The 12,761-nt window shown below is 42.2% G+C and overlaps 1 protein-coding gene across 1 annotated transcript; it reads right to left on the bottom strand.

Moving 5' to 3' along the window:
• Positions 1 to 9,831: 9,831 nt before the first annotated feature.
• On the bottom strand, positions 9,832 to 12,711 carry LOC129596553 (uncharacterized). The gene is made up of 4 exons (XM_055493872.1): positions 12,661 to 12,711; positions 10,911 to 12,188; positions 10,053 to 10,380; positions 9,832 to 9,968 (listed from the first exon to the last, which is right to left on the bottom strand). Exons 2-3 carry the CDS (start codon positions 12,019 to 12,021, stop codon positions 10,346 to 10,348), a joined length of 1,146 nt encoding a protein of 381 aa, XP_055349847.1. The 5' UTR covers positions 12,022 to 12,188; positions 12,661 to 12,711; the 3' UTR covers positions 9,832 to 9,968; positions 10,053 to 10,345.
• Positions 12,712 to 12,761: the final 50 nt, after the last annotated feature.

Here is a 12,761-nt window from a genome sequence, read left to right as displayed (position 1 = left end):
AACTTTGATCGATCACCCAAAAAATTCGCATTTTATTTACAGGAATTCAAATTTGAACTTTGATAGAGTTATCTTTAAAATTTTGTTTAATTTTTTTTTAAACAAAGGCTGAAAGAAAACTAAAAAATAAAAGTCGTTCCGTTGTACTTGCTGCTTTGCTCGCTTCGCTGCGCTTGCTCTCGCCGCAGCTCGGAGTCGCTTCGGCTCCGCTTTCGATTTTCTTAGAAACAGTTACTCGTTAATGTACAGTATCATCTCTAAAAGTAAACGTTTAAATTGAACCGTAAACAAAACCATTTCCGAAGAAAAAGATATAATAATCCTTTGGTTTTACTTGCTGCTCCGCTCGCTGCGCTGCGCTTGCTCACGCCGCAGCTCGGCGTCGCCTTCGGCTCCGCCTTCGATTTCCGTAGAAACGGTTATTCGCTTCTGTATTATCGCGATAATGGAACGTTTGAACTACACCATAAAAAAATCTTTTTGGAAGAAAGAAGAATCGAACCCTTTGAATTTACTTGCTGCTCCGCTCACTACTCTGCGCTGGCTTGGTCCGCAGTTCGGCGTTGCCTTTGGCTACGCTTTCAGTTTCAACAGCAAGGGTGACGGCAATCCGTTAACAATAGTTACGGTAGCCCTTACCGTGACCGAAACTAAGACGGTTACGGTAACATGTTATAGTTATGGTAGCGTAACATTTATTATTGGTAACGCTTAATTAGAGTGGTGAAAGCTGGTAACGCTTTACCATGAGTCATTGCAAAATGAATGCGGCTTAATTGGTCCTGTAAAGTAAGTGCAGATGTAGGTAAAATTGCTAACGATAGTAACAGTAGTTACGGTTCCTGACTTCGATTAGCATGGTTTGTTACGTCATCGTTTCTAGATATTGTTAACCGTTATGACCTTATGGTCACGTTTGGCTTAAACGACCGATCTCAACTGGTCTACAAAGTTGTATACTGGTTGAGGACCTTCGAGTATTTCCAACATTTGTTCAAACAAAGCCTTATAATGTTGTGAATCATGCTACAAAGTTTCGCCTCGCTGAAATGCATTTCCGAGCCGTACCATTCCAATACAATTACAAACACAGCATGCAAGCTTCGGTAGGGCGCACGCCGCAAAATTCTCCTTAAATGAATACCGTGGTTGTACATTCAGTTAACTTTTAGGGTTTCGTATTGCTTTTTACAAACAAAATTTTTTAATTCCAGCGAAAAAAAATGTTTCTGATAAAAGAAAAAAAAATAAAGTGCTTCCGCTGTAATTGCTGCACCTGGTGCTTTGCTACGCCTATTCATGCTCGGCGTCGGCTTGAGCCCTTTCTGTAGAAACAGTCAATTCTTAAAGCAACAGCATGTTATTGCTGTAACTCGCTACGCTAACGGCAACAGTTACGGTAATACGTACGGTAAACCGTTACGGTAACACGTAACAGTATAGCGTCAGGGTAACCCGTCGAAACGGTTATCTGTTAGGCTAGCAAAAAATCGTTACAAAAATTTTGCAATGGTAATCCGTATCGAATAATGATTGCCCGTTAAAATGCACGGTAATCCGCGGCAACTGCAAACCTACTGCGGATACGGAGCGGTAGTGACTGAATCGCTACGGTAACAGCGATAACTGAATCTTTACGGTTACCATATTCGTTGCAGTGTTTAGGTTATGGTAATACAAATTCGTTACGCCAACTGCTATACTGAAAATGTACCACCAGGGCCAGATAAAATTTCCGGACGAGGTCCTAAAAAACTGACGCCCTATTTATATGTACGGAAGGTTGGTGGTTTGTGGTTTGTCGCATGTCGGCTCCAAAAAAAACTATCAGGGCAGGCAAAATTCCCGGACCGGGTTCTAAAAAACGGATCCACCATACTGTTTGTATGACGGGTTCGTGAGAAATGCCCCGGTGGTTCCCCGCATGTCGGTTCTTTGAAAACGATCCACCCGGGGCGGGCAAAATTCCCGGACCGGGTTCTAAAAAACGGACCCACCATACTGTTTGTATGGCGGGTTCGTGAAAAATGCCCCGGTGGTTCCCCGCATGTCGGTTCTTCGAAAACGATCCACCCGGGGCGGGCAAAATTCCCGGACCGGGTTCTAAAAAACGGACCCACCATACTGTTTGTATGGCGGGTTCGTGAAAAATGCCCCGGTGGTTCCCCGCATGTCGGTTTTTAAAAACGATCCACCCGGGGAGGGCAAAATTCCCGGACCGGGTTCTAAAAAACGGATCCATCATACTGTTTGTATGGCGGGTTCGTGAAAAATGCCCAGGTGGTTCCCCGCATGTCGGTTTCTCAAAAACGATCCACCCGGGGCGGGCAAAATTCCCGGACCGGGTTCTAAAAAACGGATCCACCATACTGTTTGTATAGCGGGTTCGTGAAAAATGCCCCGGTGGTTCCCCGCATGTCGGTTCTTTAAAAACGATCCACCCGGGCCGGTCTTTATGAGTGTACCGGGTCCAAATTTACGATCTCCTATGCATTTACTGCACCAGGTGCGTCAAAAATAACCCGGTTAGTTTTCGATTTATTTTTTGACTACCTTCTCAGTTGTTTAGGGGGCTGCGCCCCCACTGTTATTGGGGCTCCTGGCTCTGAGCAGGGCTTCGCCCCTGGACCCCGGGGACTTAGCTCTCCGCATGTCGCACCGCAAATTAAAAACGCTCGCTCGCTTCGCTCGCTCGCTTGATTAACCAGGAAACGTGCGTTTAGTGCAGAGTACTAAAATTTAATTTTAGTACTCGGCACTAAACGCACGTTTCCGGCAGTAACGAATGCTACTGCCACTACAGTTCACAACAAAACACTATTGTCACTACAGTCCACATCATAATTTTTCTAATGGCACTTCGCTTACCATTCATGGTCAGTCTGTCGTATACTCGAAAGTAAGTAACTACCTTTTAAGTAGCCCTATCAATTATCTTGAAATGTCACTGAATAGTTTCAAGGAGGATGCCCAATATTGCCAGTGTATCCTTTGGCTAATGTTATATAAGTAGTTTAATAGCTTTATTCCACGATTTCCATGCCTAAAACCAGGTTGTTTTAAAATTAGATTAAGAAGGATGTAACCTTGCATAGCAGTGGCTTCTTACCATGCTGTATTTATAACTTAACTTTATTCAGTATAACAACCAGGTTGTTTTAAAGGTAAGTTAACAATTAAGTAAGACTCGTATTATCGTGACTTCTTATGTTCCTGTTATTCACTAGCAAGTACGTACTTGCGTTTTCCCCAGAATAAACCATCGCAGACCGCTCTGCTTCTATTTTTACTAAAGCAAATCATGTCAGTAAAACTGGCGTAATAAGACATTACAATTTACAGGTACGTAGGATTGGCACAGTTTATGTACACTAAGAGTAATCCTTACAGACTAATCGACCGAGAGCGTTGATTGATCTTGTCGTGTTTGGTCGTGGGATGCTCACTCAAAAGAACAGCTGCCTAAATTAAGTTCTCCTTCCATATGGTTAAGCAAATATTGTTCGCGCACCATGATCAAAGTAACAACTACTGAAATGCATAGCCGACAAGTCCGTCCCAGCGACATTCAGTTTCACTGCGATAGCTGATCGAGGAATCAATATATCGCCGCAATAAGCGTTTGGTGTTTCTGGCTTTCAGCGTTCGCTAATTGTGCACCTGGCTGCAAGTAAGCAAACACCAGCAATAACCAGGAATTTTATGCGTGGGTGCAACTAATGTTTGGCATCGAGTTTGTCTGGAATTTAGTCAGCGGCAGACAGTTTTCGTTATTTCTCATGATCGTTTACAGTGCTTGCACCCTTGTTCTAAACTGCAGATATGGCGGCAATAATTCCAATCAATAATTCTTCGGACGTTGCTAATTCTTCGGACACTGCGAATACTACGACCCCAGACACAATTGACAAGATCACCCCGCTAGTCTGGTCATCTCTAGTATTCGTTTTCGGGACATTATTGAATGGTGCCACCGCGGGACTACTTCTGATGAGGTGGAGATCACTTAACTCCTATGAAATTCACGTGCTGTTCCTTACATTAGTCAACATTTTGCATAGTTCTATAGACACTCCGGTAATTTACTTCGTTGGCCCATCGTATAACGAAGTAAACCCGCCGCCGGTTATCTCCTGCTTTTTGGCGTTGTATACAACATCACTAACACCGTCCTTGCTCCTCTGGAGCCACTTAGCGGTAGCTGTCAATAGGCTGTTCGCCTTACGTTTTCCGCTTTTATACCGCAACCACTATACAGCAAAGATTGCGTTGATCATTTCTGTGAGTGTATTTCTTCTGGTGCATGCCTGCATGACACCCTACATCATCGCCGTGATGGCGGAACCTGAATTCGATCGGATTAATGGCATATATCGTGGAAAACCGAAAGACTACATGAAGACTGTGGACCTACTCGGAATTTTACTGCCATTTTTTATGCATTTTGTAACCTATTTGGCAACGGCATGGTTATTTTTGCGACGCCGCGGTCGAGCGAGGCACGGAGAGCCAAGGAGCGGCAAAAATAAAAAGTTTCTTACATTGTCAGCCTTAACATTTACCGAGCTCGTTTCCTGGACCCCCGGGAAAATAAATCTGATCATAGCAGATTTTTATTCGGAATACTGGGTTTCGGACAGCCCATTGACAATGGCGTCTGGCTATATGTTAGGTGTTCCTTTGGTCATCACCCCCATAGTACTGTTCGCGTTTATGTCGTCAATGCTGACAACAATGAAGCTGTGCTGCGGCGCTCTGATGCACAACTGCCGGAAATGCCGTAATAATGGTGTCGTTCGTCCGCATGCGGTAGCCGATGCCATTCCCTTGCATATTTTACCGAGCACCTCAACGGTAAATAGTAAAAATGCTAATATTTGATTAGATTTGATGTACTATCGATTGTCGGGGTATTTGTAAAAAATAAAACTGTCGTTATCCGGAGTATAACGCCGTGGCATTAGGCCCGGTACAAAGCGTGGCGTTTAGCCACAACGTAAAACACCAGCGGGGTGAGGGCAGAATTTAAGGATGCGCTTGCCCAAAAAGCTATCAACTCCTTATATATTGTGTTTTTTTTTGTGTTCCAGGAGTCTTCTCACAGACATGCCGCGCCACCGTAACGTTTATCCTGATATTATCAACAGCTCGAAGTTTACCAGGAGGCCGAAAAACGATTCCCAGTAATCTCTGGATCCATTTACGTATTTTATTCATTGGCATTGTTCATTTAGTATCCCTGTTTACGCACACCACGCTATTGAATCAAATTAATTGTATTTATTTCGCGCACCTTTCGTTAGCTAGGAAACTTGTGCTAAGTTGTATACATTTTTACGTCAATTAAGTATACTAATGTGCAATTAATTATACTCTGTGCGCAGTTATATTATATAATAACTTAATATCTGTACTTGTCGTATCAATTATCTACGGTATGTACAATATGCATATGTGTCTGTGCACCCGTCACCTCCAAGCTCCAAATGCACGTAATAACGGTGGTGCTTGTTACCGGATGCGCAAATGTACGGGAACGTATAAACTCACGCCACATGATACTCGTATATACACCTTTAATTTTCCTATTATTGTAAGTAATAAAGTATTGAGATCCTTTGACAAGTGTCACGATACAATTGCAATTACAAACGAATTAAGTGAAAATGGAATTTTGTTTAAACAAAGTGTAAAATCAAAGTACTGACATGCTATACGGAAGTCGCACCGGCTACGTCCGTACTCGATGACCAACCATACACAGTCGGTACAGTGGGAATACGCTCTGGACTCCGATGAGTGGTCGTACACAACAAACTACTTCCGCTAGGTACAGCGGATCTGCCTAACGAAAGTTACACGCAATACACGCTTTCTACGCATAGCGTGTTAGTACAAACTTAATTAGTACGAATATACCACAGATTTTATAACAGAAACACTTCCTCTATGCTATTCAGCTCGGGAATCGTACCTCTGAGGCTATCACACAAATCGCATTCCACTCATTTATGGTCACTGGAGCGGTTTACCGCAAAAAGGTTACACCACTCGATGAGGGGTTAACGCAACAAACTGAATTTGTTTTGCTTTTAAATCTATACGGTTCGGCACAGTATCTAACACAAAAGACACCTCCCGGCAAACGTGACCATTCCTGACCGTCACTCGTGCTAACGTGCGCAATTCAGGCTAGGTATGCCATACTGAATTGAACAACGAAGTTAAACGCTCCTTGGAGACTGCGGGTTACCCTTGTCAGTCCGAACCGTCGGGCCTGTCAAATAAAGAAAACAAACGTCCCGATGGTATGACTTTGATTCCTGTACGCGATGGGAAGGCGGTTGTGTGGGATGCAACGTGCTGGGACACTGTAGCCGTCTCTCACGTGCACGCTAGTTCTTTGAAAGCCGGAAGTGTAGCGCAGATGGCAGAAGACTACAAGCGCCGGAAATACGCCTTCGTCGAGGATTTGGGATATCTTTTCTACGCTCTGGCCGTCGAGAGACTTGGGACATTTGGATTGGCTTTCTCGGAGCTTATCCGTTTCGTCGGCCGCAAGATTCGTGTCATTACCGGAGAGCCTCGATCTACAGCCTTTTTGAGACAACGTTTAAGTTTAGCTGTAGTCAGAGGGAATGCAGCGGCTGTTTTGGGTACATTTAACGCACGTACTAAATTCACGAAAGACGCTAATGATTTTGGATGTTTTTTCAATGTTTAAAATTCGGAACTTTTATTAGTTTAAACCCGCGCAGGCGTATTGTTATGCCACTGTTATACTGTATAAGCCACAATTAAATGAGATTTTCTTGTTGTAGTTTGCGTGTTTCTTTCCCTACTTTGCCAAGTATGATTTGACCAATAAAGTGTTCGTAAGCCACAATCATATCGTCCAGCGTACAGTAGATTCATATAATCGGCTCGATCTGTTTAATCTGCTCAGCAAGACAATTAATTACAGCATCATTCTGGCAGACAAAACGAAAAACAAAAAAGGCATCAGTCATTACGTGTTGCATGATACGGATATAGATGGTTTCCACGACATGCGTTCCGTTTTATATAAAGGCATCAGGATGTGGTGGCACAACCGGCACAATGTCAACTGTCGGTTCCTTCTAGCTTACATAGTGGCAAAAGAGTAAAAACGAACACGGATGGCACTAGATCTTTCCTTAACCTGCAGTGCGATTGGCTTTCACTGGCTCCATCGGATTCTGTTGTTTCCCTGTTTGGACCGCACCGCCAACGCTAGCGCTGGAATTAGTGGTTCCTGACGTGAAATTGGAGATTGGGATAGGTGCCCGGTGGAGGTCAAGCACTGACTTGTGGCCGCCGCCGCCGAAAGCGGGCTCGACATCGTGAACTATGCTCATAATAAGAGCGAATACGCAGATGAATTGTCTGAACATTTTCTCCTTTGAACCACGAGCGTGAGACGTAACAAGCTATTTGCAGACTTTGCTAAGCTATGTGGTAGTCTTGGATTGGTGTTACAAGATCTTATACCGTTAGCGCTGTTGCGCAGCAAAGTTCCTTCAGGACATCAGCTCCCCCCTGGCGCTAGGTACGATGTACTTCCGCATCGCGTATGAGTAAGCAGGTTTCTAACAAACATTAATCTTATTATTTCCTTGTTGCACTGTCAGTGTCGAAATTATTGTAACGAAGCAGCTGTAAATAAGCAATTTATGCAACGTTGACAGGCGTCCTTTCGCTTTCCGCTGCTGACATACGAATGTGTGCGGCTATTGGGATGGCTACCGATGTTTATTGCGGAGTCAAACCGTTGCTTGTGGCAACCTGTACTTCGTGGTTAACGCTGCACGTAGTGGCCAGTTCAACCATGTGGCGAAAGCAAACATTCCGGTGCATGTACACGAATCTGGTACCATCATAATCTTGCTAAACAAAAATGTATTCCATCGGGCTTACAGCTTTTACCGGTATACCGATGTCGTCATGGTATGGGAAACGCCGTATGCGACGCAGTGGACAGCCCCTGCGGGTTCCGTGTTTTATAGAAAAGTTAAATTCTTACAATTCGTTCATTACCGTGGCGAAAAAAATGCGCGCAAAAAGTTTAAAATTAAGTGAAAGTTAGCACGTAAATAATTAACGCTTCAAGGATTATGTAGAATTTGACGATTGAAGTAATGTTTATTTCATTATGGCTGCGTGCACGGGTAAACGCGGGTGTTGACTGCGTGCACGGGATTTCTGAACGGGTGACGTGTTGGCTGCGGGCGCGGGAATTGGTTTTGTGCACGGATAAATTATTTAAATTTTTAAATTTGTATTTCCATTTGAACTGTTTTACATAGCTATTATGGAAACTTACTCACTTATCCCATAATTTCTCAACCAAGATACAATTAAGTACAAGTAGTAATTAAGTACAGTCAGTTAAAAAACCTAAGAGCAACAGCTCTTCAAGCGGAAAACCGAAAACGATATAACTACCGCTTGCTGGGAGACGAGGACTCCCATCGTCTCCACAGCAAACGGATAAAACCTGTACTGATAAAACGGATAAAAGGTCGCCCGTGCACACAGCCATCACCCGTGTCCGAACTCCGCGCACACAGCCAACACCCGTGCAAAAACCCCTGCACGCAGCCATTACCCGTGCTTTCCCGTGCACGCAGCATCGGCCTTTTTATTTACTATAAGGCTCTGTGGTAAACTGCCTCATATACCTCTACTCTGACCATCAGTCACGCAAATCGAGAAATTTTCGCTTCCTTGGCAAGTTTTCACTTGCTATCCTGCATTTTTTTTAGCTATGGTACGAACAGAGTGTTTAAGTTATTTAATGTTGATATAACCCAAAAACTCACAGAGACTGCCCACTGTGTTGCGTACTGCGTCTCCCATACCGTGACTTCACGCCGGTCGATGGAATACCTTTATTTTTTGTACTATTGTACCATGTATCCAAACCACTTGATACCTATTCCTCTTTCGTCCCCGTTTTACATCAATTGTATTCCATCATAGAACACCAGCTAAACATTGATTTGAACATCATACTACCCTATCAACAAATGTAGTACGAGGAGGGGGTAAATACACGGGATAGACAGAAAAACGGCAATAACAAGGGATAACCATTCACGTGTTGTGCAGCACGGCCAGCCACCAAGGGAAGGCAGTCCAGCGACACTACATAAAATTCAGGTCTTTGAGACCCGAGGGCTGCCTTCTCCGTACGCTTCCATGTTAATAACTTAAACACCTGCATCTTGCACATTTCAGGATTAAACCGCACAATCAATGGCTCAAAAGAACAAGAAAAAATTAACAAGATTTTCGATACCACGCAAACCGTGATCTATGAGAAATAAGACAAGCTAGAGCCAATTAAGTTTTCCATAGACAAAGCATAGGAGCTCCGTGGAAGCAAACCATCCAACTCCTATGCTTAGTCTACGAAACTCAAATGGCTCAATCTTGCCTCAGTTTTCGTAAGTGGCAAGTTGTTTGGTATAAAAAATCTTGTAAATTTTTTCTTGTTCTTTTGAGCTATCGATTGTGCGGATTAGTTCTGAAATGTGCTAGACGAAGGTGGTTGAATTTAACATAGAAGTCTACGGAGAAACAGCTCGAGACTGGAGTCTCAACGGCTGTTCTGCACTGTGTTACTGAACTGCCTTCCCTTGGTGGCTGGCCGTGTTGCACAACACGTGAATGGTTATCCCTTATTATTGCCGTTTTTTCTGTCTATCCCGTGTATTTACCCCCTCCTCGTATCGCAGAATCGCTGTACATGCAGGTAAAATCAGCAAACAACAGTCGCCGGAGGTTTGTACGCAGGAACAGAAAAGAACTAATCTGAATTTTGCTTCAAGCGGAAAGCTGTTCCCTGCTGTTTCTACGCTGGATTTCTATGCTAATGCGCCGGTAAGATTATCCGTAGCTCTTTGAGTCTCGCCGGTTTTTTTTGCCGCTTCCGGGTGACTTCCCTTGGAGAGCAAATTAGAGATTAACCCGGCCTGAATATAATTATAAAATATTTATTTATATGTGCAGATCCAGAGTACACTTACAATGTGTGTAAAAAAAGGGTTTCCAGACATCCAAACCGGTTTCACCCTGCTGAAGCAATAGTACGAACCTGCAGGAGGTTGGTTGTCCTACAGGTGGTGCACAACTGCACAGCACAGTGTGCTGTGCAGTGGTGTGTGCTGAGCACACGTATGCCGGGAATGACGCAGCAGAACCTGAACACATCCGCACCGGTGCCGTGTCTGTATAACCGGCCCTCACCACGGTATATTAAACGGTCGTGCGTGGCTTGTGCTAGCTTTGGCTGTTGATCGTTGCTCACCGGCATCCGTGGCTAGACGATGCAGCACTTAGCGATAACTGTTGTCACTGATAAATATGAATATGCTGATAAATATGCTAAATAAATATATAAATATAAATAAATATAAATAAATATAAATAAATATAAATAAATATAAATAAACATAAATAAATATAAATAAATATAAATAAATATAAATAAATATAAATAAATATAAATAAATATAAATAAATATAAATAAATATAAATAAATATAAATAAATATAAATAAATATAAATAAATATAAATAAATATAAATAAATATAAATAAATATAAATAAATATAAATAAATATAAATAAATATAAATAAATATAAATAAATATAAATAAATATAAATAAATATAAATAAATATAAATAAATATAAATAAATATAAATAAATATAAATAAATATAAATAAATATAAATAAATATAAATAAAAACTTTCTTTATAATATGATATCTTTTACGTCGCGACATTACAGTCATGAGTCAAATCACTACGGCCTTCATTACCCACTCAAGAATTAAAAAAAACAACCAAAATCAGTATTATCAACAAGTTTATTCTTGCCCGGTAAAGTTCCTAAAACCGCAGCCGCATTGCCTTTAATAATTGCCAGACTAATACGCTGCTTTAAGAATGCCGTGGATCTGCTTTCTCCAGATCTATCCTTGATTTTCCGTCCGAAAAAGCTGACCACTTCTCTAGCTGCTTCGCCAAGCACTCCGAGGGTTTCCACGGCAAAAGGATAAAACCAATACTGGTCGCCCAGACCCCGATAGTTGTATCGTTTGCGGATTTCCGCTTGATGAGCCGCTGCGCCCGCCGCCTTTGCTGACCGTATAAGGTAAGATTGTGCTAACGTGTCTGCAAAGGTGGCGTCCCATACCAGCTGCTTTCCCTCTCGCACTGGCACCAGTGTCATTCCATCCGGGCGTTTTCCGTTGTCTCTGAATACACCTTTGGGTTCCAGCTCACATGGAAATCCCGCTGCTATACATGCCCGCTCCAGTATACTGTTCAGTTCTGTATGTTGGCTCCATCTACCTTTGCTGTACAGGCAGGACAATCCGTGGTGACCGTCAGGGGTTACTTGGAAGCCACATCCTGCGCATTCATGCGGTGCCACCACTGGCAAGCCAAATCGTAATCCTACGGCTACTCTAACTTGTTCGTCGTTTACCACCGTTCCCAAGCAAGCTGCCGGTAACGCGTGCAACCATGCCGCTGACTCCTTTTCGGATGCCGCTAATAATGCTGCCATTACTTGCGGCTTACCGCTGGCCTTCGCTTGTAGGCGTATCTGGGAGTATACACGTTCCACGACCGGCCAATCCCAGCTTTTCTGATGTTTTCTTAAATTTTCCGGGGGCAGTTCGCACTGATACATCTTAACCCACTTCTCCATAGCCTGATCTAGACCCGATAACCGGTCGACGGGAAGCATTTCCAGGCACACTGGCAAAGCCGAGGACGCCGAAGCGATAAACGCTGACAAAGCTAGCTCCTCTGCCCGCCGTATTCCCAGACCTCCCCGACCGACCGGAAGAGTCATTTGTATCCAGCTCTTGTCGTCGATATGAGCATTAACAATTGTAGTAACCGCGCTTCGCATTAAGTTGTCGAATTCCCGCAGGGCCTCGGGGTGTTCGTAGCACTGGCTGCTGCGCAACGTATGCATTAATTTTGGCACGCTGAGACAATTTCGGAGCAGGTACAGTGCTTGTTGGGACGGCAACAGTTTCAGCTTTTCGACCAACCGCTCGATCTGTTGAATTTTGCCTCTCAAGAAGGTTGGCACTGCGACTACGTTAACAGGTGCTCCCAGTAGCGTCAGGCTTTCGCTTTCTAAAATTTCAAAATCTGGCCATTCCCAAACCAAACGGTGCTTAAACCAACCAAATATAAATAAATATAAATAAATATAAATAAATATAAATAAATATAAATAAATATAAATAAATATAAATAAATATAAATAAATATAAATAAATATAAATAAATATAAATAAATATAAATAAATATAAATAAATATAAATAAATATAAATAAATATAAATAAATATAAATAAATATAAATAAATATAAATAAATATAAATAAATATAAATAAATATAAATAAATATAAATAAATATAAATAAATAAAAATAAATAAAAATAAATATAAATAAATATAAATAAATATAAATAAATATAAATAAATATAAATAAATATAAATAAATATAAATAAATATAAATAAATAAATATGCTGATAAATATGAGTTCGAGTAGGATCGGATCGATACGGCCACGGGTACGAAATATAGTATCTGTATACCAACTGCAGTTTCATCGTAATTAGTGCCGTCGACGTCGCCGCCACGGTGCATACACGTACTGCCCGCAAATGCCGCGCACATACCGTTTAGCGCATGCGCA

The sequence above is a fragment of the Paramacrobiotus metropolitanus genome, unplaced genomic scaffold (genome assembly GCF_019649055.1).
Source record: "Paramacrobiotus metropolitanus isolate TYO unplaced genomic scaffold, Prichtersi_v1.0 Parri_scaffold0000092, whole genome shotgun sequence".
In the NCBI taxonomy this organism is placed as follows: domain Eukaryota; kingdom Metazoa; phylum Tardigrada; class Eutardigrada; order Parachela; family Macrobiotidae; genus Paramacrobiotus; species Paramacrobiotus metropolitanus.
Note: the sequence above shows the minus strand (reverse complement) of the source record. Positions and strands in the feature narration are given on the sequence as shown.

What these genes read in the sequence shown, in the direction of transcription:
- LOC129596553 (XM_055493872.1), bottom strand. Translation starts at nt 12,021, where the DNA reads ATGCATACGTTGCGCAGCAGCCAGTGCTACGAACACCCCGAGGCCCTG. An exon ending in GGTTTTAGGAACTTTACCGG is followed by an intron (nt 10,381 to 10,910) that starts GCAAGAATAAAC and finishes CATATTTATCAG; the next exon opens with TGACAACAGTTATCGCTAAG.